We start from the raw sequence: 25616 nt of genomic DNA on the forward strand, positions 1-25616 counted from the left end.
GATAATTGCTACCATCCCCCAGGTATTCATTATGAGCTAAATACTTCCCACACCTTGGCTCACTGACACCTGCAAGGTAGAGATTTAGTATTCTCTCGTTTCAGATGAGGAAATGGGTGCTCAGAAAGGTGCAGTGACTTGCCCAGGGTCACGTAGCCTGGAGGTGGCAGAGGTGGGATTGGAACCCGAGCCCAGCTGCCCCAAAGCCCTAACCATGTACTACCTTCTAGCTGGGACGCCTCTGCAGGGTCTGAGCCCAGGAGAGGAGGAGCGAAGGGGGTTTGGGGGGCTAGAAAGGGCCTGCTCACCTGATGTATCACTGTAGGGTCTGCTCACATGGCCGGTGCCAAACCACAGGGGCCTGTTATACCCTAGCTTACATTTCACCCAGGTTTTGTGAGTCCTAAGTCTGTCCCTAGGACTCCAAGGGCACAGGCTGCCTGTCAATCTGTGACTCCAAGCCCCTACTCCCTGCTCCCCCCATCCCATGTGCCCCAGAGCAAGGCTGCCACATTAAAGCAGGGAACAAAAAAAAAAAAAAAAAAGCAGGGAGCACCCAAGTGCTGACATACCTCAGGCGCAACCAGTGGTTAAGGAGCTGGGAGGGCGGGGCCTCCCCCTGCCCTGCTCTCTTAACATACAGAGTAATCATTAACCAGGGCAGAGCATCGCACCCCCAGGGCCAAGGCCAGACGCTCCAGACCCTTCCCACCTGAGGAATTCTGGGGCCACTTTCCCAGCCACACCACTGGGATACTGAGGTCCCTGGTACAAGGGAGGGGTGACTGGACCAGGAAGGCCTAATCTGATATCACTATGCAGGTGGCCCAGAAGGTGCCTGGAAGGCACTTAGGAGCATCTGGGCCCTCTTCACTCACAACCCTTCCTGCCCTGCTCTCCTCTCAAAATTATGAAGATCCATAAGTGAAGAGGGTTGGACAAGAGGATGGACCCTGGGGTTTGCAGCCTCCTCAAGGGTCAGGTGGAGGCAGAACGAAACCAAGCCCCAAGGTTTACCCAGGACGAAGTACCAAGGGCAGTCTTGAAGGGGAAAAAGGAAAATCACAAAATAATAGTTCCTGTCATACATCAACTGCCCGTTCTGGCTGGCGGTGATTTAAATGATGTCTAATCTTCACTAAAACCCTGCAAAGACGGTATTACCATTCCCAGCTGATAGCTAAAGCTTAGAGAGGTTAAGTCACCGGCTCAGGGTCACACAGCAATAAGTAATGGAGCTAGGACAGGACTCAGGGCTGTGCCTCCTGCCCATGACACTGTCCCAAAGTATAACCTGCAGAATTAACAGATGGGGGGCTAACAGGCCACATAAAGGAGCCTCTGAGTCCCGGCCAGAAACCCCAGGTGAAAGAGCGGGTAGGGGTGGGGGTGGTATGCAGGGTGTCCCCCATAACTGGATGTGTCAAGTAAAGGTGGCCCCTAGGGCTTCCAGCACCTGAGGCCTGCGTGAGGTGGGTGGGGCCTCCTGGAGTGTTGAAGGGTGGCGGGTGGGACCTGCACCCCCTCCCCCAGGAGGTCACTTAGAGAATTCCCTTCAACTGCTCAGGTGAAACCTAGGTGAGGCCCAGGCAGGCTGGAAGCTTTGATCTTATCGCACATTCCTGCCCCAGCCATCCCAGTCCTTGTCCCCTCCCCACCTCCTCCCATCCAGGAGGTGGGAAACCAGGCAGACTTAACCCTTTCCTCCCATTTCTTCAAATCAAATCCAGGCTTGAGCTGACCTCTGCCTCCCTCCAGATCCCCCAGAAGAGTGGGGAGAGAGACGAGAGGAAGTAAAGTGGAAAGCAGGAGTTTCAGCCCTACTCTCCTTGTTTAACTCACTCAACATCACAGAGCCCCAAACCCGAGCTCCATGGGCAGCTTCCATTTCTCTTAAATTAAAATAACCAGACTCAGTATAAATAAGCCTCGCTGTTTTCCACATCCACGAGCTCACCTGAGACTCATGGCAAAACCAGACTGCTCTCCTCTCTGCCCTGTGGGTCTTCTCCCCAAGACCCCTCTTCCCACAAGCTAACTGGAGGGAAACAGATAGTAACTAGAATAACAAACAGGGGCTGAGACAACGTCACAAGACCCCAGCTATCTCCCAGAGGTCGTGTGGCCCTGAAAAGCTGCTCCCAAGCTCTTCGAAGACTCTTGCGTGAATGCAGCCTCCTTTTATTGAATCACCCTCCCCCTTTTATTGACTAGTCTCCCCTGTCAGACTAGAAGCTCCTTCAATCCATGCTAGGTGTTTAAACCTAGCACAAGGCTGGGCATAGAGCTGGCACTCCATAAGTGTTTGCTGTATGAATGAATGAACGGTCCCATTTTGCATCTGGGGAAAATTATGCTCAGAGAAGTTAAATGACTTGCCCTGGATCCCACTGACAGGGCAAGGAGTACAGGAATCCTGTGACTCCTAGTCTAGTGCTCACTTGCTCAAAAGACATTTACAAGGCCTCTGGATCTTAGCTCAGCAGCAGGTGATCTGATGTGGGCGGACCACTGCAGGAGTGACTCCAGGTCCACACGGGAGGACAGGCGAGGCTTCAGGAAGGTCTAAAGGAGCAGGGGGTCTTCTCCTTCATCTGTTTCCCTGGCCCAGGGTCTGGCACTCGTCGGCAGGTAGTCAGTGAAGGACGACATGAGATTGGTAAGATGGTGGGCTTCACCTGGTAGCTACCACCAAGTCTTGAGGACAAGCTAACAGTTTTCTCCAAGAATTCAACGTCCCCTTCCTCTGAACTGGCAAGTGGCCAAAAAACAAGGAGCCCATTTTGTGGGTAGGAAAAGCGAGGTCCGGGGAAGACGGTCAGTAGTTGGCTGGCAACCAGTGGAGGCCCAGGCCTTGACTTCTTGCCTCCTGGTCTGAGCAGTTACAGCGCAGGGGACTGGAATGCTTGTCACCTCAGCTATCTTGGTGACTTCCTCTCATTCTTTTCCAGTGTTAATGACTCCAGCTGCAGGCTACAGCCCTCCTGCTCACACGCTTGACAACAATGCGAATCGAATCCAGGGAAGACAGGGACAACTTCTGGAACCCTGCCCTGGATGCCTTCCTCCTCCACCAGCCAAATCCTCCTTGCTCTTGAAGCCCCACTTCCTCCAGAAAGTCTTTCCAGAGAATTCATGCCCAACTGACCTTTTCCTTCCCTGACAATCTGCTATTGTCTAGACTGGAGTTGTGCTGGGTAACCATGGTCCATGAGCCCTACCTCTCCAACAAGACCCAGAGCTTCTGGAGAGTAGGGACCACCATTCTCATTTCTTACAGGAGGACTGACAGAGCTGGATTCAGCTCCCACCTTCCTCTGCACCTGGCTGTGTGATCTTGGGCAAGTCACCTCTCTCCTCTGAGCTTTCTCTCATCTGGGAAATGGAGGCATAATCCCAATTATGTAGGAAAGTTGAAAATGCAGACAAAACACTGGCACAATGTCTGGCACACAGCAGGTCCTCAGGCAATGAATGAGTGAATAAATAAATGGATGGATGAAGACTTGACTCCTCTGCTGCACAAAGATGTTCAAATGACAGTTTCGGGGACTTCCCTGGTGGTGCGGTGGTTAAGAATCTGCCTGCCAATGTAGGGGACATGGCTTCGAGCCCTGGTCTGAGAAGATCCCACATGCCGCAGAGCAACTAAGCCTGTGAGTGAGCCACAACTACTGAGCCTGCACTCTAGGGCCCGCGTGCTGCAACTACTGAGCCCGCATGCTGCAACTACTGAAGCCCACGTGCCTAGAGCCCATGCTCTGCAACAAGAAGACACTGCCATAAGAAGCCCGCGCACCACAACGAAGAGTAGGCCCGCTCACCGCAACTAGAACCCCCCCCCCCCCCCCCCCCCCCCGTGCAGCAACAAAGACCCAACGCAGCCAAAACAAAGAAACAAAAAACAAATTACACAGTTTGGGACTTGTATATAGATTCTGCTCCCAGCTGTGCCACTATTGAGGTGAGCACAGGGCTGCCTCAGAGCAGGCCCCACTCAGCAAAAATCCATTGAACTCCAAACAAGGCAAAACCTACAGGCCCCAAAGGGAGCTTGGGACCTGACTGAGAAGGATCCAGGTTTCCAAGGGTCTCGATCTCAGGGAAAGCCAAATCCACCTCCCTGGGGAATGTTATCACTAAACTGAGCTGGATGCCAAGAGGCAAAAGGCACCCAAGTCTGAGAAGCAGGAGCCGGATAAGCCCACATGGCAGATACACAGCTTGCTGTACCCTCCGCCAAGGCTGGCCCAGTCCACCTCCTCCAGGCAGCCTGTCGTGACTATGCCAGTCCTCCCAGATCGTCCTCTCTCTCCCTGCAACAGGCCAGACCCACTCAGGAAGGGATGGCAAGTCTGGAGTCAGACAACCTGGGCTCTATTCCCAGCTGTGCCAGGTACTGAACGGATGACTTGGGCCAGCCATGCCCCCGCCCCCCCCGGTGCCTCATTTTCCCCAGATGCACAATGGAGATAATGCCAACAGCCAAAGACCGCTGTGAGGATTATATGTGATAATGCCTGGAGAGAGCTCTGCGTGGGGCTTGGCTAAGAAAGGGTGGCAACCTGGGTGACTGAGGTCACTGGGGAGGAGACCCTGGAAGTCCCAGGGCACAGAGACTGGTCTGTCCTCAGGAAACTCCTAGGTCTCTGTTCCTCTGGCCAAAGGGTCACAGGAAGGCAAGTGGCAGGAGGGGGAGAAGAGCTGTTAAGTGATAGAGGCCACCGGGGCTAAGATTTCTGAGGCCAGAATTTCAGAGCATCCAGTCCAGCGAGAGATGCAAGAAGAGGCATGATCCCAGTTCCCAAGTATTTGAAAACTGGGAACGCCAAACAAGGAGAGGGATGAGTCAGCTGGGGTGAGGGGAGGCCAGGACCAGAAGGAGGGGGGCAGAACTGGCTCTTTGGGGGTGAGTTTGGGGAGGCGGGGGAGACAGAGGTGGAGGCAGGCACCTGGAGGTGGGCTGGGAAGGGGCCAGAGGCAGCTGGGAATTCCCAGCCCCACACCAGGAGAAGCATCTGTGGGGTCACCTCAGGCCACCTCTAAAGTCCTCCCCCTGCCAGCCCCGGGCTGCCTCCCCATCCCCACAGCCCGGGATTGGGGAAAAGATGCCAAATGTTAAAAAATGAAACACCTGGACGTGACCCATCCTACTGGGGAAGGGGCATGTCTCTACCCAGCAGCCCAAGGCCAAGGCCAAGTCCCAGGGTACAGGGAGCGGTTACCAAGCACAAGTGCGTCTCTTTCCTTTTAGCCCTGCTATTTCTCTAAGAGCCCATGGGAGTCAGATTTAAAGCTGTGCAACTCCAGCTTCCCTGGCAATGGACCTGCTACAGGTTTGCCCAGGGCTCCCCGGGCAAGGTCCTGTCTCCTGCAGTGGGCCTGAGGGAGGGTGGGGCTGGGATGGAGTCCCAGGAAGCCCCCCTCCACCATTCCCCTTAAGATGCATGAACATCCTTTCTGTACCCATGGGAGCCACTTGGCCACACCCTCTGTTGCTCAGAGCCCACCAACTGCACACATCTGGGAAGGGGACAATGCGTCCACAGGCTCCAGCCTTTCCCAGGCCACACCCTGCGGTGTGCCCCCACTCCTTCTCCCCCTACAGGAAGGAGCAATCAGGGTGGAAGGGTGGACTTTTTCTTGCAGCTGCAGCCTCAGTGGGGGAAGGGGAGCCAGTGACAGATCAGATACAGTTACATCCGGGGCTCACAGACTGAGAAAGAGAGGCAGAGGGAGCAGGGAGGATCCCTTAACTCGGTCATTCATTCAACAAGCCCAGGGCTTCCCTGGTGGCACAGTGGTTGAGAGTCCGCCTGCCGACGCAGGGGACGCGGGTTCGTGCCCCAGTCTGGGAAGATCCCACATGCCGCAGAGCGGCTGGGCCCGTGAGCCATGGCCACTGAGCCTTCGTGTCCGGAGCCTGTGCTCCGCAACGGGAGAGGCCACAACAGTGAGAGGCCCGCGTACCGCAAAAAACAAACAAGCAAACAAAAAACAACCAAAAAAAAAAACAAGCCCAGAGCAGGGCCTGGGTCAGTAGGTGGCAGCAATTGCGATCAGGAGAAGGCGTGTCATGCTGGGCACTGGGAACCCCGAGTCAAATACCACTCTGGCTGTGCCCTCAGCAGGAACCAGCCTAATAGAGCAGCCACTGACTGTCAAACACTCTCACATCCCAGGTACTGCGTGAGGTGCATCCACCTGGTCTCATATTCACCTGGGAAACAGGCATCATGATCCCCATTTCTGTCCTGAGGCTCAGAGAAATGAAGCAACTTCCCCAAGGTCACACAGCCAGTTGGGGCTGAGCCAAGGCATGACCCTCTGAGCCCACACCTTTCCCTTGTCCTCAGCGCCCAGAAAAAAGGGCTCCAAGTCCAGTCGGGGCACAGAAAAGTGGAACACGGCACGGTGGGCACCCTGGCTTGTCTCACATGCTCCAGATCCCAGCAGAGAACAGTGGCTGGGAAGAAGAGCTCCCCTGCGTCCAGCCTCAGCAAGGAGCCTGGGCCTTCTTGGCCAGCTGGCTTCTTCAAGGCCATTAGTTTTTTTTTTTATTAATTAATTTATTTTTGGCTGCATTGGGTCTTTGTTGCTGTGCACGGGCTTTCTCTAGTTGCGGCGAGCAGGGGCTACTCTTTGTTGCGGTGGGCATGCTTCTCATTGCAGTGGCTTCTCTTTGTTGCGGAGCACGGGCTCTAGGCGCGCGGCCTTCAGTAGTTGTGGCGTGAGGGCTCAGTAGTTGTGGCGCAGGGGCTTAGCTGCTCCACGGCATGTGGGATCTTCCCGGACCAGGGATCGAACCCGTGTCCCCTGAATTGGCAGGCAGACTCGTAAACACTGAGCCACCAGGGAAGTCCTTCAAGGCCATTAATTTATTCACTCAATAAGTGTTCACCTACTATTGCCCGGCAGCCCAGCACCGGGCAAACTGTAACAAACAAAACTGAATGCCCGCCCTCTAGGCGGGGAAGGCAGTGAATTTCAATAAAACACATAAACATACAAGCTGTGAGCTTAGGCTGGGGGGTTCCAAGGGATCGGTGTCTGCAGCTGCACAAATGTATTCTCAGCAAGAACCCCCTCCAGGCCAATGCAGAGGCTCCAACTTGGGGTCGGGGAGTGGGGCTGCCCTAGCTGAGAGTCAGTCCAACACTGTCCCCTCCCCCATGCCATCCCCTCCATCACCTGCCGTTCTCCACCCTCCTCCCAACTCTGCTCCTCTGGAGCTCTCCTACCTCAGTTAGTGGCAGCCCCACCTTTCCAATGCCCAAGCCAAAGCATATGGAGACGTCCCTGACGCCTCCCTTTCTGTCCCCTCACCCCCATAACCAGTCCATCAGCAAATCCTGTTGGTCCTACTTTCAAAATATACTCAGGATTCAACCCTTTCTTCGTGCCTCCACTGCCCTGGTACGAGCTCCCATAGTCTTGGGGCTGGGTCACGGCCTCCTTGCTTTTGACCTTGATGTCCCACGTTGTCTTCTCCACACAATAACTAGAGTGATCTCTCATCTCACTCAGAAGCAAATCCAAACTCTTTCCTGTGGCTGAGGCTCTGCCCCACCTTCCCTTGCCAAGCCCCTGGCCGCATCCACCAACCCTCACCCGTGCTGCTGCAGCCACGTGGGCCCCCCTGCTTTGCGCAGACACACCAAGCACACCTCTGGGCCTTTGTGTCAGCTGTTACCCCTGCCTGGAGAGCCCTTTCCCTAGATACCTGTAGGGCTCACACCCTCACCCCCTTCAGATCACTCTCTATCCTCTTCCCTGCTTTATTTTCTCTTCCAAACACTTATCGCCACCTGCCATATTATATTTATTGTGTGTCTCCCTGCACACGCTATAATGCAAGTTACCTGAGGGAAGGGAATTGGACTTTTATGTTCTCTGCCGCAACCTCGGCACCTAGAACAGGGTCGGGTACTTAGAAGATGCTCAATAAATATCTGTGAAATGAATTTTGAGTCTAACACTTCAGGGACTTTACTTTACAGAATATTTAATTGCATACATCATTGTCCACTCATTCATTCAACACAGACCGCAAGCCTCTGTGTGCCAGACACCACCCTGAAATCCAGAGCAACAGAGAAACAGGGCGCCCTCCTCTGTGGCTCAGGGACAGGCCTCTGGTAGGCAGCCGGGAGCTGGTCCTCAGGACATCTCACAGATGTCACGAGTACCCCCTACCCTGGGATGCTCTGAGGTCCCTGCAGCCCTGGCACACATGGGCATCAAGGAAAGGAGGGGAGGGTGGGTTCTGGGGGCGGCTGACACTTGAAGGCCCCGCATTCCCAGGCCTCAAAGAGCCGCCTTGTTCCCAGGACCTTCATGACGGTGCCCCTGGCCCAGCCATCCCAGCAGCCATGAGCCACTCCCTTCTCACGGCCACTATTGACATGCACCCGACGCCACCAGGCTGGGCAGTGAAGCTGGCGGCGCCCCGCGAAGCGAGTTCCACACATTCTTCTGGGTTTCAGTCAGCCAGCTCTGGGCGCTGGGGCGGCCAGCAGGCCCCGGCCAGGCCCTGGAAGCAGGAGGGGGCAGCAGGGCCAAAGAGGCCAAGGCCGGAGCTGGGGCAACATTCCAGCAGGGCCAGGACCCTCAGCCTACCCTCCTGCTTCCTGGCGGGAGAGAGATGAAGGGAAGGCCGGCGTGGGCCCTGGGAGGAAGGGCAGGGGGCTCCGCAGATCCTTGGGAAGCTGCGGGGGGGGGGGGGAACGCGGCCACGTTCTGCCCCTCCTCCTCCAGCCTGAGTCCTCACAGCTGGGAGTGGACTGGGGCAGGGGGCAACAGGCCAGGGCTGGGAGTCCTTCCCGCATGTCCCGAGTGGTCTGAGGGTCCAGAACCCACACGTCTGGCCTCCAAGTGGCTTCTGAATCATCGTTCCAGATCTTTCCACATCCTGGGCGGCCACCTCACCCTCCCTCCTGAGACATGCCCCAAGGCCAGGCAGCCCTGAAGCCTCTGCAGATTCATCCTAAACCTTCAGCCCCCAGGGAACAGCCAGGGGAATCCAGTGAGGACTAGGGCCAGGCGGCTAGCCATTCTCCCCTTCACTTCCCACACAGGGTAGGGCCTGGCCTGGCGCACTTAGGCCTTAAGGCCCCTGGATTAATTCAACTGTCTCAAGGGTCTCGGGGAATATTGGTGAGGAAATTAATTAACAAACCTACAAACGAACAGGCAATCCCAGAAATGACTGCCCTAGAGTTAAGTTTTTCTAGGCTCCCGTCAGGGCAGGTATCCCCAGGAGGCCCCGTGGACACTCGGGCACACCCATCCTGAGTGCCTCTGTCCCCAAAGCCAGACCCCAATCTTCCTCGCCCGAGGAAGCCCTTGCACCACCTAGGACCTGAGTCCTTTTATCAACATCAGTGGGACAGTTTTATCAACACCCACCGCCTGCTGGCTACGAGTGAGCGGGATGCCGGTAGGGTGGTGAGGAGCCTCGTGTGGCTTCAAAGCCTGGCTCGTGGGGCCTCCAAGCACAGTGTACTGGGCAAGTTAGAGTTGAGTTGTTGGGCAAGTTACACGATCCCTCTGTGCCTCAGTCTCCTCTGCTTAGAAAATGGGGACTGCACTAGTAGCTATAGCTTAATTCAGTCAACAGACATATTTACTGAGCGCTTACTACCTGCCAGGTGTTAAGGAGACAGCAGCAGTGAACGAAAGCACGTAAGGTCCTGCTCGCATGAAGCTTAAATTGGGGGTGGGGTGGTGATAAACAAGTAAAGAAATACGCATCAAATAGTGACAAGAAGAAAACAAAGCCGTGTAAGGGGACAGCGAACGTCGCAGAGTAGTAGGGGACACGAGGGAAGTGAGGCAGAGGGTCACGCAGATATCTGGCGGACAAGCATTCTAGGCAAAAGGAACAGCAGATGCAAGGCCCTAAGGCGGGAGCGTGTCTGGCACGGTCCAGAAACAAAGACCGGCATGTCTGGAGTGCGCAAGCAAGGGGCAAGTGGGCAGGAGGAGAGAGTTGAGAGGGAGGGGGGAGGCCAGATCTGTAGGGCCTTGGGGGCTAAATTAAGTCAAGGGCTGGGGTCTGACGTAAGCAACACGGGGAGGGCAGGGAGGCTGTGAGCGAGGCAACAACGTGTGAGGATCTGCTGAGAAACTTCACGCGTGGCAGAGAGTGGGCACTGGATAAAGGTGAACTATCCATATTATTTTGTCAGCATCTGGCCTGGTACCCCAAGACTGCCCTCCCCACTACTGCAAGCCCTAAACCCAGTCACCTTCTGCCGCCTTCCTTCCACCCATCTCCCGGGCTGGGCCTCAGGCCCGCAGATCCCAACTTGCCTGCACTCAGCCTGAGAACAGGCCCCGGCCGAGCCGGTCGGGGTCCAGGACTCCCCGGACACAAGGAGCTCGGCTGGGGCGTGGCGGGGTGGGGGTGGGGCGTCCATCTCTACCCCCCGCCAGCCTCTGCCTCCCTCTGTGGACAGACCTGCACCCTCCCTCTGGAAATCTCCAGCGCACACTCACAACCCCCTCCGGGCGGCAGATCTGGAGCAAGGGGGAAAGACAGCCCGGCCAGTTATGTCAAGGGGAGGGCTGAGGTAACACTGCCCCTGAGGGAAGGGGAGGCTCCTCCATTTCCCGCCTGCCCACAGCCTCCCCAGCAAGAAAACCCAGGGGGGGCAGGAAACAGGTATCTCAGTGACTTCCCCTCTCAGCGCTGGAAAACACCACTATCACCCTCAAGAACCCTGTCTCTTGGCGGCGCCGGCCCCAAGAAAGGAAGGGCTAAGGCCCCAGCAGGCCAAGGCAGGACCTGAGTCACTCAGGCCTGGCCCCCTCCCCCAGCAAGCCTCCCCACCTCCTCTGAACTGAAATTACTCCCACACTTAATCACAGACCACTACTGCCTCTGTCTCCTGCCCCCAGTGAGGTCTTGAGCTCCCTAAGGACCACCTTACCCTCCCCTTGTGTCCTACCCTCACACACTCACTGTGGGCTTGCAGACATGAACGGAAAGGCACGGGAGCTAAAGGGCAGCAGACGAGGAGGAGCCCAAGGCTGGCTAGGGCACAGGGCTAGAAGCCTGCTGGCGTTTAAAACTTACAACAAACTTCTCATCCCCATTTCACAGATGTGGAAACTGAGGCTCAGAGAGAGGAACTTGTCCCAGATCACACAGCTAGGAAGTGGCAAGAGCTGGGATTCGAACATGGGTCTGTAAGACTCCAGAGGCCAAGCTCTTTCCAACCCTTCTACCCTCAGCCTAGGCTGGGACCATGAAGACCTCAGTGTGGTTGCTGAGGAGACTGTAATCCCACAGGATCAGAGCTGCCTGTTCACCCATCTCAGTTCTGGGAGAGTGCAGCCAGGGCCTGTTGCTGTTCACCCATAAGCCCCCATTGCTGGATGCACTGGTGCACAGTAGGTGCTTAGCAAGTATCTACTGAATGAATGAACCCTGAACTCCTACTCACTGTCATGGAATGCTGCCCAAAGATGTGGTGAACGAACAAGTGAATGAGGATTAGCTGCAATCTGGGAATTCCTCCCCCACACAGCAAACATCTCCTTCCCTCCTGCCACGGCAGAACCCCTGATCAGGGGGCAGAGCTGGGGTAGGGTCAGAAAAGGAACATTTCATGTGCTAGGTTGGTGTCTACTTTTTGGAAAAGTAAAGATCAGTGTTGGGAGGTGCAAGTTCAGGTCAAGACTGGGGAGCAACTGGATGGATGGGCCCTGCTGGATGTGTTGAAGTGAGAGGCTGACAGAGGATTAAGGAAGCTGCCCTGATGCGGATGGGGGAGGAGAGGTGCTGGGTGGGTGGGGCAGGAGAGGTGAGGGGTCAGGTCTGGGGTGGGGGTTAACGAGTGACTCAGGAGGGCAGAGGTGAGAGGGTGCCGGCAAGGGGAAAGGGAGTCAGTCACTGGTAAACACTGGCCAGCTTAGATGAGTCCCTCTCTTGGCTCTGAGAACAGGGGACAGGGATGGCCCAGCACCACCTGAAAGAGGGTGGGTTGGCTCTGTGGTTCGCCACGCAGGCCCAGATCCCCAGATGTGCCCCATCCACATCTGCCACCAGCTCCCTGCCCACTGACCCCACCCTGCCCTTCTCAGGTTCACTGGGTCCTCAGAGCCTCTCCGGGCCAAGTGCCCTCTTTCTCTCAGCATGGACCCATCCAAGCTCAGAGTAGGGGGCTGGACTGCAAGGGCAGGCCTCCGCCTGCACCTTGAAGACCTGGGGAGGAGAGAGCTGGGGAAACAGATCCACTCACTGTCCACCGCAAACCGGCTCAGCAACAGGCACTTTAAGGCCGTGTATTCTGAGTTCCCCCTGGGCATGTGGGCTGGTCTCAGAGAGGTTAACAACGTGCTGGAGGTCACACAGTTGCTCAGTGAAGAGCAGAGATTGATTCAATTCCTGGGCTGTGGGACTCCAGGGCCCGTGGGTGTTCCACGCAAGAATCAGTTGTGTCCAGAGCGGTTCTTTACTTGTGCCTGCCTGGTGACCAGCTCCCCAAGGGGAGAGACGTCGTGGTAAAGTTCCAGTGAGGATGGATATGGTCCCCATCACCACTGAGTGCCCCTGTTTCAAGCTGGCAAAGAAAGGCGTGTCCTCGCCCTGCCGAGTTCCCACCCTGCTCGAAGTTTCTCAGCCTGGCCCCCAGGAATGGCAGGCCGGACCATGCCTAGCGCGAGTCTGAGACTCAGCAACGTGGCCTGGCGACCCAAGGGCTCCCACGAGGGCCGGCCCCGCCCCCGGCCCATCGCGGGGTCCCCTGGGTGCCCTTCGGCACAGCCCCACGGAGGAGGGTGGCGCCGGCCTGTACCGGCCCGGGGTCCCTGGCGGGCGCCGCCGTCCCGGGCCAGAGTCCCAGCCGCGCAGCCTCCGCGCCCCAGCCAAGTTGGCGGGGGCGGCGAGCGGGGCCCGGGGCGCCTCCCACCTCTCCGCCCCGCACACTCACCCCGAGCAGCCGCCCGTGCAGCACCAGCGCCAGCAGCAGCGCGCCCGCCGCCTGCCGCCCCATGGCCCGGCCCGCTCCGCTCACTCGCTCGCTCGGCGCCCGCCCGCAGCCGCCCGCTCGCCTGGCTGCCGAGTCCTCGGGACAGGGCGGCCCGCTCCAGCCACCCCCACCCTTCCCGCGGCCGCCCCGCCCCCGGGCGAGGCCCCGCCCCCGGGTCTCCCCGCCCCGGGCACCAGGCCCCGCCCCCTGGACCGCCCCGGGGCTGAGGGCTGCGCTCTCCCCGGCCCGCTGCGCAGCCAACTGAGCCTTTGTCTGGGCCCCCAGCCCCCTCCGGGCGGGCCGCGGCCCAACCCGGCTCCCGCCAAACCCGGCCTGGAGTCTGGGATGGGACTGGGGCCGGGGCCCTGAGCGCTGGACCACCCTCCCTCCACGTGCACGCCTCTCCCGCACCTCCCCACCGACCCCCGGACCCCTAAATCCATCTGCTCTCACACCCTTTCATACTCCGCAGACGTGACTCCACGCGGGCCGCTCTCCAGGACCCTCCAGAATAGCACGCGCTCACACGGGCGCGTTTGGTACACGCGCTCACTACAACTTGGGCTCACGAGATTACCTGCACACTGTTCACACGCTAACGTGCTTGTCCACTGCCCGTGAACGCTTGCACACGCTCACTCCCTTCACCCAACTTTCATATAGTAACAGTCCTCCCCGACTCAAAAGATCACTCTATCCCTTGAAAACCTTCACCTCTACAGGTGACACAGTGGACACAGCTTATACACACACACACTCAGCTGCCCACGTTCATAGTCACATTTTCACACACATATATGAATCCCAGGACAGGAAGCGGAAGGACGTTTTCATACTCAGATTCCCCACAGTTCACACACAGGCCAATATAATTTCTTTTTTATTTCTTATTTTTTTTCTTGCGGTACGCGGGCCTCTCACTGTTGTGGCCTCTCCCGTTGCGGAGCACAGGCTCCGGACGCGCAGGCTCAGCGGCCATGGCTCACGGGCCTAGCTGCTCCGTGGCATGTGGGATCTTCCCGGACTGGGGCATGAACCCGTGTCCCCTGCATCGGCAGGCGGACTCTCAACCACTGCGCCACCAGGGAAGCCCCGAACATAATTTCTTACACGCACAGCACCTGCATTTTTTTACATTTTCTCAGTACCTCACAGTGGGCACTCAATACGAACCTGAATTACCCCTGATACACACCATTCTCCACATAAATCACTCACAGACCAACTTTGATTCACATAAATCACAGCCCCACTGCCAGAGATGCACCATCTCACACACCCAGGCCCAGACACAGACACTGCCAAAGCCCAATCACAGATGCTTGGGAGGTAAATCCCAGTCCCTGATGACACAGACCCACAGACAACACACACAGCCATGCCACCAGGCCTCCCCAGGCCATGGTCTCCTTGCTGCCTGAAAATTTCTAGGGCAGCCCAGGCTGATGGGTGGAGAGAAAACTGGGGTGTGTAGGTGTGTGTGTGTCACTTAGAGGAAAACCTTTTCTGAGTAACGATGGAGGAGAATAAAAACTGAAGTTTCCATTGTTTCCTGTGAGATTTGCTAGGTTCCAGAGACTCACAACCAGGGTTTGCAGCCAGGAGTGAGGTGAGCTGTGGACAGAAGGAAATGCCCAGCTCACTGGGCGGCACCAGGCCTGGCTCCGGAAGGCATGTTCCCTGTGATAAGGGCCAGCCTGCAGTCTCCCAAGCACTCTGAAGCCTCCCATCTGGGAGATGGGAAACCACTGGCATCCTGACTGGCACCTGGGGGATTAAGAAAATACTGGCATCCTGACTCCCTTCCCAGATAAATGCCCCATCTCCAAAAGCTGGGGTCTTCTCCACCCTGTGGGGTGTATCTAGGGGACCAGCTCAGAGCTGTAAGGGGCAGAAACTACATTCACAGTGGTTTGGCCAACTCCCCGGCCCCAGCCCAGATGCCAGACACAGCACTGAATAAGATCTGTTTCTGCTCCAGACAGGGAGGTAGGGTGGACAGAGGAGGGATGCCTGATCTTGGCCCTTGGTGAACCCCTAATATGGTGGAGGGAAAAGGGAGGCTATAATCCCTGTCCTCATGTTGTTCTCAGTCTGCTGGAGGATCCTGCCTCCATCATCTTGCTGTGCAATCTTGAACAGATTTTTCAATCTTTCCATGACTCCATTTCATCATTTAGACAAGGAGAATAATGTTAAGACCTCCATCACAGTGTTGTTATGAGGATTTAAATGAATTAATATATTTATTTTTTAAAAAGAACAGTTTTGGGCACATGGTAAGCCCTAAGTAAGCGATAGCCATTTCTTTCTCTCTTTTTTTGTGGCAGGGCAGGGGTGGTGCGCGCTGCGGCATTCGAGATCTTAGTTCCCCGCCCAGGGATGGAACCCATGCCCCTGCATTGGGAGTGCAGAGTCTTAACCACTGGACCGCCACGGAAGTTCCAGCCATTTCTCTTATTACTGTTTCTGGGTGAGCTCCCAATCTAGAGAGGGAGACACAACTCTTCCCTCAGGGGACTCCAGTCTGATGGAGGAGCAGTCCCTGCACCCAGTGTCACTCTCAGTCTGAAGGCCAGATGCAGCCCCCAACCCCAATGACCTCTAGTCTGATGGGGGAGTACAGCCTTGCATTCATCAAACTTCCCTGATGAGGAAAACTACAAAACTCCACTGACTTCAGAGTTGACAGGTGGCCAGCCTTGGTGGTAGGATTTTTCCAAGGCCTTGCCTGTCTGTGGAGGGTCAGCATCCTTGACAAATCGCATTTTGTGAGCTGCCTCAATGTTCCCTACCTCGGGCCCTTTAAGTCCCAGAGCCTTGGCTTCTTGGATGATTTGTTCATAAGCAAAGGAAAAGGAGAACAAGCAACTCTTTGTAGATGTTTGGTCAAGACTAAGTCTGAGCTATAAGTCTTGCTTCCTAAAAGAGGTTGAGGAAAGACATGGTAAAGCTTACTGGACTGGAAGGAACTGGGCTGACGTGGAGGGCAGGATATATGGCCTGTCGAGAAAGTTCCAGAGTAACTCCACCTACCCTGAGGATTGGTCATCCCCTTGTTTATTCTGCATCCTCTCCTTCCCACTAAGGGATTTGGCTGGCTCTGTTTTATTTTGCTGTCCTTGATATCTTTAGTAAATGTTCTCAAGTTGCTTTGTCCAGGGCCTGGCTATCTCCTCATATGGCTTAGAAGGGGAGCAGAGGCAAGGCCTTCCAGGCGCTTGCTGAACCCAGGAGGCATCTATAATTGCAGCGTATGTACTCATAACTCTGGGTGCTGGTCACACTCTTTGGGAGAGAAACAACTCAAGCCTCACACAAGGTTCCTTAGATAAGGGGAAACTACGAGAGTTTGGATAGGCAAGAGCGGCCAAACAATTTGGCTTCTGAGAAACAGGAGTCTGATCTAGTCTGATGGGGGAGTACAGACTTTTGAGTCACCTGTCTGCCAGAGTTTGTGGGTCACCTGTCTGCCACTACAAAATTGACAAGACTCAACTTCTACTGGCTTCCACTCCTACTCCAAACCTTTTCTTTGCCTTGGAGCTTCTCACTCATCTCACATTCCTTTATTCATTCAGGGCTGCAGTGGACGGTTGGGCAGGTTGTTCACTGAACAAGGGTATGCAGCCAAGGGGATCCTGTTGTGGTGTTACATCTGCCCAGAGGGGGTACCTTTTGTAATATGAGCAAAGGTTAGCTGTGGCCCTGCATTCATTCAACAATGAAGGTAAACATCTATTATGCACAAGGGATGCAATGCCTGTGTGGGAAAACAGATGCCGGCAGGGCAAGGATATGTACTTGGGTAAGAAAATGGAACAGGAAATTGGTGTGAAAGGGAGTGGGTTGGAGGAGAGGGAACAAGGAGATGATGTGGAGAAGAGGAAGAAGAGGAGGGAGGACACAGTTCTAAGCAGGCAGTGAAAATTCATGGACAGGGAGGGAAGCATGCAAGGCAGGGAGATGCAATCCTGGCCAACTCTCCAGCCACACGCCTCCCCCACCCTGGTCTTTGCACATGCGGTTCCTTCTCCTTAAGGGCTATTCTCACCCAACACCCACCCCACTTCACCCTACTGCTCTCTTTTAGGATTCAGCTCAAACCTCATGTCACCATAGAAGCCTCCCCAACCTCCCAGGTTAGATCATGTCCCTCACTATGCTTTCCCACAACCTCCCTCCCCCATGCTTCTCCCTCTTAACATTTTTGACAATTGCAATAATTTGGAAGACCATTTAATATGAAGAGGCATAATGAAGGCAGAGAGCGTGACTACCTGCTTTCTGACTTGTTCCCAACTGTATCCCCTGTGAAGGGCACAGTGCCCGGCAAAGTTGGCATTTGAATTATTTTACCTGAATGAAAGAACAAGTTGGTTCAAGCAAAGCATAAGGCATAAATACCCCCTTTCTGGTTTGTACTTGGGGCAAAGATAAACTCCCCTCACAGTCTGATCAACATTGAATCTCACTCGATCACAGTCCTAGGCAGAAGGCAAGTGAGTGTATTTTATTACCACCCTTTTCAGACAAGGAAACTGAGGCCCAGGGGATGAAGTGGCTTGCCTACATCACACAGTCAGTGCCAGGAGCCGTGATGGAGCCAGGATTCATGTCCATGTCTGTCTGACTCTAGAACCCACATTCTCAACCCCTCCTAGTATTTCTCCAACACCCCTCGTCATTATCAAGTGCTTTCTTGCTGAGCTTCCACCTTGGGGCCTCACAGATCACCTGCCCTCTGAGATGCTCCTTGGAAAGGGGGTTCCCTGGTCAAGAAGTTTGGGAACTCTGTACTCTTTCCCACACTTTGGCCATCTCGAGGGACACCAGCACAGGAAAGTTTCTGAGCAGGCCTCCAGTAAAGTCGCCTGTCCAACTCTGCTTAACCCAGCATTCCTCAACATATTCAAGAATGGAACCCAGTTGTTTTTTGGAAAAACCTTTTAACATCTCACAAGACTGGTGTTTCTCATAACACACTTGGCAAATACTGCCCCTGACTCCTGGAGCTGACCATAAATGGTCTCTGTAATTGGAATTTGTCACTCGAGCCCCTCACACCGCCACCACTCCCCTCCATCCAGGCTGGAGTACTCATGGCCTCCATACAGCCCCTCACATTCCGGCCCACACACCCCTGCTTCAGCTCTAGAAGACGTCTGCGTGGGGGCCGTAGTTGGAGCTCCATAAATACTCAGTTTCCTTCCTTTGTCACTGCACACATGGGCATTTTACCTCCTGTGATCAGCACATGCTGACAATTTCCTGTCTTGTTTTTCTCACTTAACATTTTCATAAACACAGTTCTATGTGTCAGTCAAGACCAGGGCTACTTAAAAATGGCTCTGTGGACCAGTGCCCAAACTGTGTAGTACCAGTCCGAGATGAGATAAGAAGTTTGCTCAGAGCGTAAATCAACTGTGTCAGTAAGCACTCTGTTTAGCTCAGCTGACACTATTTTTTTCTTGGAATACTTGGTCCGTTTTGGAAGAAGCTCATGGATTTACATTCTGGTACGAGCTCTTCATTGCACTTGGTAATCGTTAACAGTTTGTGGGCCAGCGACTCTGAATAGCAGTCGTGTTGACTTTGCACGTAATATTTCTTTAAAAAAAATTTATTTATTTATTTGGTTGTAGTTGCAGCAGGCGGGTTCCTCAGTTATGGCGTGAGAACTCTTAGTTGCGGCATGCATGTGGGATCTAGTTCCCTGACCAAGGATCGAACCTGGGCCCCCTGCATTGGGAGCATGGAGTCTTATCCACTGCGTCACCAGGGAAGTCCCAATATTTCTAATAATTATTTGGTGTCAGGTCTCATCACCACACCGTTATTCATTAGCCCTATCCTGTCTTTGGGTATTTGGGCTGCCTCCAGGTCTCTGTGATTCATAAAGCATTGCTCTGAGCTGATATGTATGCATCCGTGGGTTTATTTTTATAGTTCCCTCAGTTTTTCAGGACCACAAACCTGAGGCCAGAGAGGTGGAGTGGCTTCCGCAGGGTCACGAGTGACAGAGGTAGGCCTCCCACTCAGACCTCCTGACCCCCAGCCCCTTGTTCCTTCCTCCAGCCTGCACTGCCCTTCCTACTGGGCAGACTTTCCGTCCCTTTCATGCTTTTCTTTGCTAGGCTATGAGCCTTCTGCAGTGTTCCCACATGTTGTCTTTTGGAGCTCGAGAGAAATCCTTCTGGAATGTCCTGTGCCTTCTCCCTCGAGTTCCCGGCTTTGTTCAATTGTTCATGAGAAATTCCTGCCCTGTTGGGAGGGGCTCAGGAGGCTGTGAAAAGAGTTTGCCAAAAATGGTGGTACCCACTCGGGCAGAGCACGCGTCTGAGGCTCTGCCTCTCTTGAGATTTCTGCTTAAAAGGGGGCCGTGTGGATGCAACTAGTGGGGAGGGTGTCACACACCCCCAGTTTTCTGTTTCCTCTGTAGAGCAAACAGTACCAGTCGCGTGCTGGCAGAAGAGATAAAGTGGGTCTCAGGAAGGGGGGTGAGGTGGGCGAAGGCTGAGGGGGTTAGGTCCAGAGATGAGGAAAGTTTAGGGTATGGTGAAGGTCAGGAACAGGATGAGTGTGTCTCGGCAACACACACGTGGGTAACACAAAAAGCTGTGTATATTTCCTAGAATCCTAGAATCATGATATCAGATTAACTGTTTGAAAAGGGCCATATTAGACTGGTTTTTTTTATAAATTTATTTATTTATTTTTGGCCGCGTTGGGTCTTTGTTGCTGTGCGCGGGCTTTCTCTAGTTGCTGCAAGCAGGGGCTACTATTTGTTGCAGTGCATGGACTTCTCATTGTGGTGGCTTCTCTTGTTGCAGAGCACGGACTCTAGGCATGCGGCTTCAGTAGTTGTGGCTCTTGGGCTCTAGAGCGCAGGCTCAGTAGTTGTGGCGCACGGGCTTAGTTGCTCCGTGGCATGTGGGATCTTCCCGGACCAGGGCTCAAACCCATGTCCCCTGCATTGGCAGACAGATTCTTAACCACTGAGCCACCAGGGAAGTCCCCTAGATTGTTTTAAATACACAAAAGGAATTCTAATGTCATGCACCTATACTCAGTGTTACCAAAGGCCACAGGGACCAGTGGATTGGGTAATTGAGACCACAGGTGGGCTTTGAGGGAATTTCTCCTTTTGTTTATTATTTCCTGGGAAGAATGTATTTGAGGTTAATGCTGCCCTGATCAGAACACTGGTGTTGGGGGCAGCCCAAACCTCCAGGTTTAAATACCATCCTTGCTTTGTCTAAATTTCTGCATATTTTGAGGCCAAGGTTTACCCCTCTTTCTCTTGGAATCTGTTCAATAAATACTGAGAAAGAAACTGCACTTTGGATAGAAAGGGCACTGGTTGAGGGGCAGAGCCCTGGGGTAGAATCCCAGCTCTGCTATTTACCAGCTGCCTCAGTTTACCCCTCTGTAAAATGGGTACTAAAACCTAGCCTCGCAGGGAGAAGAGGGCTGTGAGCCTATGTTTCAGGCCTTGGCAGCATGCCTGACACACAGTGTGGGTGCTCAATAACAGTGACATACGTCTGCAGGCGTGAAGGACTTTCCCCGGCCACCCTCAGCTGCAGGGACACGTAAGCTGCTTCTGTAACACAAGATGGACATCACAGAAGCCTCTGGCATTGTTTTGCAGCCGGTGTGCTGCTTCCTGTTTACATGGACCCTGCAGATGCATGGCTTGAACAGTGGACATGGGGGACTTCCTGTGACCTCTGCATGGCCACACAGAGCAGAGGGCCTTCTCTAACTAAGAACCTTCTCTGGACTTGGGCTGAGTGACTGGTGGGAGAGAATCATGAGTAGTGAGTTTCTACCCTGAGTAAGAGTTAGGGCAGCGCAGGGATCCTGTCCCTTTTGGGTACAATCTAATCCTCAGTCTTCAAACTTGAGCACTCGCTATGTACAGAGCTCTGCACTGACATCTATCATTCACTGAGCACCTACTACGTGCAAGATGTTGTAATCATGAAGATAATTATTATCACTGAGTGCCTGCTCTGCACATAGTACTCTATAATGAAAATGTCAACCTCTTTTTTTTGGCTATGCTGCGAGGGGGTTGAGGGATCTTAGTTCCCTGACCAGGGATTGAACTCGGGCCCCGGCTGTAAGAGTGCCGAGTCCTAACCACTGGACCACCAGGGAATTCCCTCAAACCGTTTTTCTGGAGAGCCACTGTGTTCTATAACTGTAACCATCTTCTTCATAATCATTTGTTCCTGACCACTCTGTGCCTCAGTTTCCTCATCTATACAATAGGGACAATCCTTTCTTAAAGGATTGATGAGATGATTGAGTTAATACACACAAAGCACTTAAAACAATGCCTGGAGTATATTTAAGAGCTTAATAAATGTTGGCTGTCATGATTAATATTATTAGTTATTGAATATTCATTGTGTGTGAGACACTGTGATTCTTCTTTTTTTTTAAATAAATTTATTTATGTATTTATTTTTGGCTGCGTTGGGTCTTTGTTGCTGTGCGTGGGCTTTCTTTAGTTGCGGCGAGTGGAGGCTACTTTTAGTTGCAGTGCGCGGGCTTCTCATTGAGGTGGCTTCTCTTATTTCAGAGCACGGACTCTAGGCGCGTGGGCTTCAGTAATTGTAGCACGTGGGCTCAGTAGTTATGGCTCGCGGGCTCTATAGCGCAGGCTCAGTAGTTGTGGTGCACGGGCTTAGTTGCTCCGCGGCATGTGGGATCTTCCTGGGCCAGGGCTCGAACCTGTGTCCCCTGAATTGGCAGGCGGATTCCTAACCACTGCACCACCAGGGAAACCCTGTGATTATTCTTAAGGTAATAATAGTTAAGGTTACTGAGCACCTATTGGGCACGAGAGCTTGTAATCAACATCAGTGTAATAACTGAGCTCCTCTCGTGAGCCAGAACTGGGCTAGATACTGGAGACCCCGAGAGCAGTGTCCTGGTCAAGGGTCTGATTCTCTGATTAGGGGAAATTGGACTGTTTTGAAAGTAGGCCTCTCCAGCAGAGTCAAGGTGGACTCGAATGCAAGTATGTGCCTAGAGCAAGAAGGGGATGGCTTGAGTGGCCAGAGAGAGTGTTTAGGAAACAGGACACTCTTGAACTATCTCTTGAGCTGGGCCAAAATGGACGCCAACAAGCTGTGTTCCTGTGAATGTTCGCCTGGGCAATGGGTCACTAGGGGCCTGAGCACCCACCAGACAAAGGCCAAAGTCTTCTCCCTGGGGAGGGAAGGGGTGCAAGAGACAGAATAAAGAGTGTGCTGCACTGCTGAGCTTTGGACCCAGGGAGGATCTCCCCAGTCCTCAGAGATGGAATAAAAGTGGAGGTGAGGGCTTCCCTGGTGGCGCAGTGGTTGAGAGTCCGCCTGCCGATGCAGGGGACACGGGTTCGTGGCCCTGTCCGGGGAGATCCCACATGCCACGGAGCGGCTGGGCCCGTGAGCCATGGCCGCTGAGCCTGCGCGTCCGGAGCCTGTGCTCCGCAATGGGAGAGGCCGCGACAGTGAGAGGCCCGCGTACCGCCAAAAAAAAAAAAAAAAAAGTGGAGGTGAATTCAATGGGCCAGGGGTTCAGTGCTTCCTTCCTTCCTCCTGCCTTGGGGCCACCGTGTCAATCGCATGGATATTGCAGGCTTGCTGCCTTCTCTGCCTGGTCACAGGGCTAGGCCATGGCAGGCGACCTCCAAAAGCCATGGAAATTTGTAGACCTCCAGGTTCTGTGTTATTTCAAGGTCAGCCCCATTCCACATTCTGAGTTGCTATTGGCCCTCATATTTCCAAGGAGAAAGGAAAACTCCAGCAAGAAGGGACTGGGCCCGAAATTCAGAACCACAGAGAAATGGGCCCTGAGGCCTGAAATGGCCCCTGGGCAGCCTGGAAAGATGGCTCAGGACTCTGGAAGCCTGAATTCTTGGGTGGAGGCACTCTCAGTTCTCAGCTCAGGAATCTCCAGGCCTGGCTTTGGACTTGGAGGAGAGACTCAGAAATATTCTAGTCCGAGGGCCTTTAGAGACCATCAAAAGGACCCCACTCATGTTACAGAAAGGGAAACAGAGGCCTGGAGAGGGGAAGTGATGTCCCCAAGGTCTCAGGGCAGGCTGGTGGCAAAACTCATCTGGAATCTGGTCTCCAGAGTCCCTTAGGCAGAAGGATGGTGAATAACTGGGTGCCTTGTGGGGCCTGATTCCTCAGCACCCAAATCAGTTGAGTCTCTGAAGGTTTGGAGCCCTCGGTGGCCCAGGGAACATTTTCCCAGATATTCCCACCTCATTCTGACCCTTCCAGCTCTCACCTGGCCTGGACAGACCACTCTCCTCAGAGATTTCCCAGGAAAGGCTGTCCCCCAACCTCTACCCATCCCTGGTTGCCTGTTCCAACGCGTGTCACACTAGCCATCAAGGTTTGCTCTGCATCTACCCTGGGCCCTGGTCATTAAAACCACATCTTCAAAAGAACAGATATACATAAAGTACTTAGCACAGTACTTGCCACATATTAAGTGTTCTGTGAGGCTTTCCTATCATCACTGTCATCCTCATCATTATTACTTCTACCTTTCTTCTTACATGGGACTGTGCTAAAATCAATAACAATTCTTTTTTTTTTTTTTTTTTTTTTTTGCTGTACGCGGGCCTCTCACTGTTGTGGCCTCTCCCGTTGTTGTGGAGCACAGGCTCCGGACGCGCAGGCTAAGCGGTCATGGCTCACGGGCCCAGCCGCTCTGTGGCATGTGGGATCCTCCTGGACCGGGGCACGAACCCGTGTCCCCGGCATCGGCAGGCGGACTCTCAACCACTGCGCCACCAGGGAAGCCCAATAACAATTCTTAAAAAAAAAAAAAAAAGAAGAAGAAGAATATGAATAGGGATTGAGAATGAACAGCCTCAGCAGAGGCTAAGGGAGGCTGAGAAGCTCCCCAGTGATTCATTCAAGGTGTAAATCAGAGATTCCAAACTCAGATCTGTGGGCCTCACATTCAGCTTGCAAGTACTTTTGTTCAGCCCTCAAACACCATGATATTTTTAAATTTGTTGCTAACACATAGAAAATCAGATTCCTGGCTTCTCTTGAAAAGGCAACCGCCCATTTGAGAGCTGGGTTTAGACGAGGTATCCCCTCTCCACTCAGTCACAGTCTCCACCACTCCCTACTACCATCCAGCCCCCTTCACCCATTCACTTTTACCCGCCCGGCCCTGTAGGTCCTCAAGTGTCTAACCCCCCATCTAAATGGCTGTCCCTACCACCACTCCCAATGGAGGCTTGGAAGGTACATTTTGCCACAGACAATTTACTTTCCACAACTGCAGCCTGATGGATGTGTGCCCACTTCACGGCTGGTGTTGATGTCACCACCAGCTACAGGGCTTAGAGATGGGCTCGGGGGCTCTCCAACCCAAGAGGATTGCTTCCCAGAACTTGGGCAGATGACCTAAGGAAAAGATCCCGTTGCCGAAGAGAGGGAGCTCAGGCAACTTTATCCCCGGCTTCTGCGGCAGCATGGGAGTGAGGTTCCGGCTAGGAGGCCCATGAGGGCAGCTCGGGTTGGTGGAGTCATCCACGTACTGCAAAGCATGGACAGCCCTGGAAGACGGCACCATGCAGGTGCTGGCGCAGGAGTTGTCAGAGGCGGCCAGTCTGGTGCTGGGGTTGGAGTACCTGCGGGGGAAGGAGTGGTCCAGGTGGTCCAGGTGGATGGAGTTGGCGGCGCATGCCCGGTAGCTGGCTGCAAGCCTCGGCAGGCTCAGGGATGACTTAGGGCGGTTGGTGTAGAAGGCATTGGTGGATCTGTCAAGGTAGTTGATGCCTCTGATGAGTTGGTCCAGGGAGGTGGGGCCGGAGGGACCCGAGGGACGATCTGTACAGAGCAGGCAGTGGGGACTGCCACGACAAGCAGGCTTTCTGGCCACCTTGGGGCACTTCAGCAAGTGGCTTGTCTCCACACACCTGGAGTTGTAGGGCCGGCCCATGCAAATTCTCCTCACTGGAAGTCTGGGGGAGCCGGGGTTGTCAGACTGCTCTGAAGGGCTGCTGCTTGCCTCTGAGCCACTCAGGTACGAGAGCACTTGAGGTTGTTAGCCCAGGTCACGCTGGGGCTGTGGAACCAGCCTGGAGTCCCAGCCCGGGCCAGAAAGGACACATTGGTGGGATGGTTCAAGCGGCTGCAGGTGTTAGAACGGCTCGCTTGGCGTCCAGGCATCATCCCAGTCGGGCAGACAAGGCTTCGTGGTGCGGAACTGCTGAGAATTCACCTGGAAGCTGGTCCCCCGGGCCTGGCGAGGAGAGAGCTGGGTCACCTCTCCTTGCCACCTCCCCTGGGCTTTCTTGCCGGGTGTTCCTCTTCCCATCCTCCTCCCCGGCCCAGGGATTTTCAAGCTGGAAAACGGCCACCCTATTCTTCAGAAAGCACAGAGGACAAGAGATGGGGAAGAAGGCAAGACCCTGAGAACAACTGAGGCCAGAGGACCCCTAGGAAAAGTGGGGCAGTCTCTGTTTTCCTTTAACTCTAGCCCATATTCTGAAACTCCCATTTACCTTTTTTTTTTTTTTTTTTTTTTTTTTTTTTGCGATACGTGGGCCTCTCACTGCTGTGGCCTCTCCCGTTGCGGAGCACAGACTCCGGACGCGCAGGCTCA

At 54.2% G+C, this 25616-nt stretch overlaps 1 protein-coding gene and 1 pseudogene across 11 annotated transcripts in view; both read right to left on the reverse strand.

The window, feature by feature from the left end:
- Positions 1-13096, reverse strand: part of HSPG2 (heparan sulfate proteoglycan 2) — a 101863-nt gene extending 88767 nt beyond the window's left edge. For 10 of the 11 annotated variants that reach the window (XM_067723188.1, XM_067723179.1, XM_067723170.1 and 7 more), the window contains exon 1: positions 12939-13095. In XM_067723188.1, coding sequence (XP_067579289.1) covers positions 12939-13001 — 63 coding nt within the window. In that variant the 5' untranslated portion in view covers positions 13002-13095. Of the gene's footprint in view, positions 1-12938 lie in introns of all 11 variants that reach the window. The other variant, XM_067723205.1, reaches the window with a different exon arrangement.
- An 11233-nt stretch (positions 13097-24329) lies between these two features.
- LOC137220242 (uncharacterized) lies at positions 24330-25180 on the reverse strand (annotated as a pseudogene).
- Positions 25181-25616: the final 436 nt, after the last annotated feature.

Source organism: Pseudorca crassidens, chromosome 2, assembly GCF_039906515.1.
Source record: "Pseudorca crassidens isolate mPseCra1 chromosome 2, mPseCra1.hap1, whole genome shotgun sequence".
Taxonomy (NCBI): Eukaryota; Metazoa; Chordata; class Mammalia; order Artiodactyla; family Delphinidae; genus Pseudorca; species Pseudorca crassidens.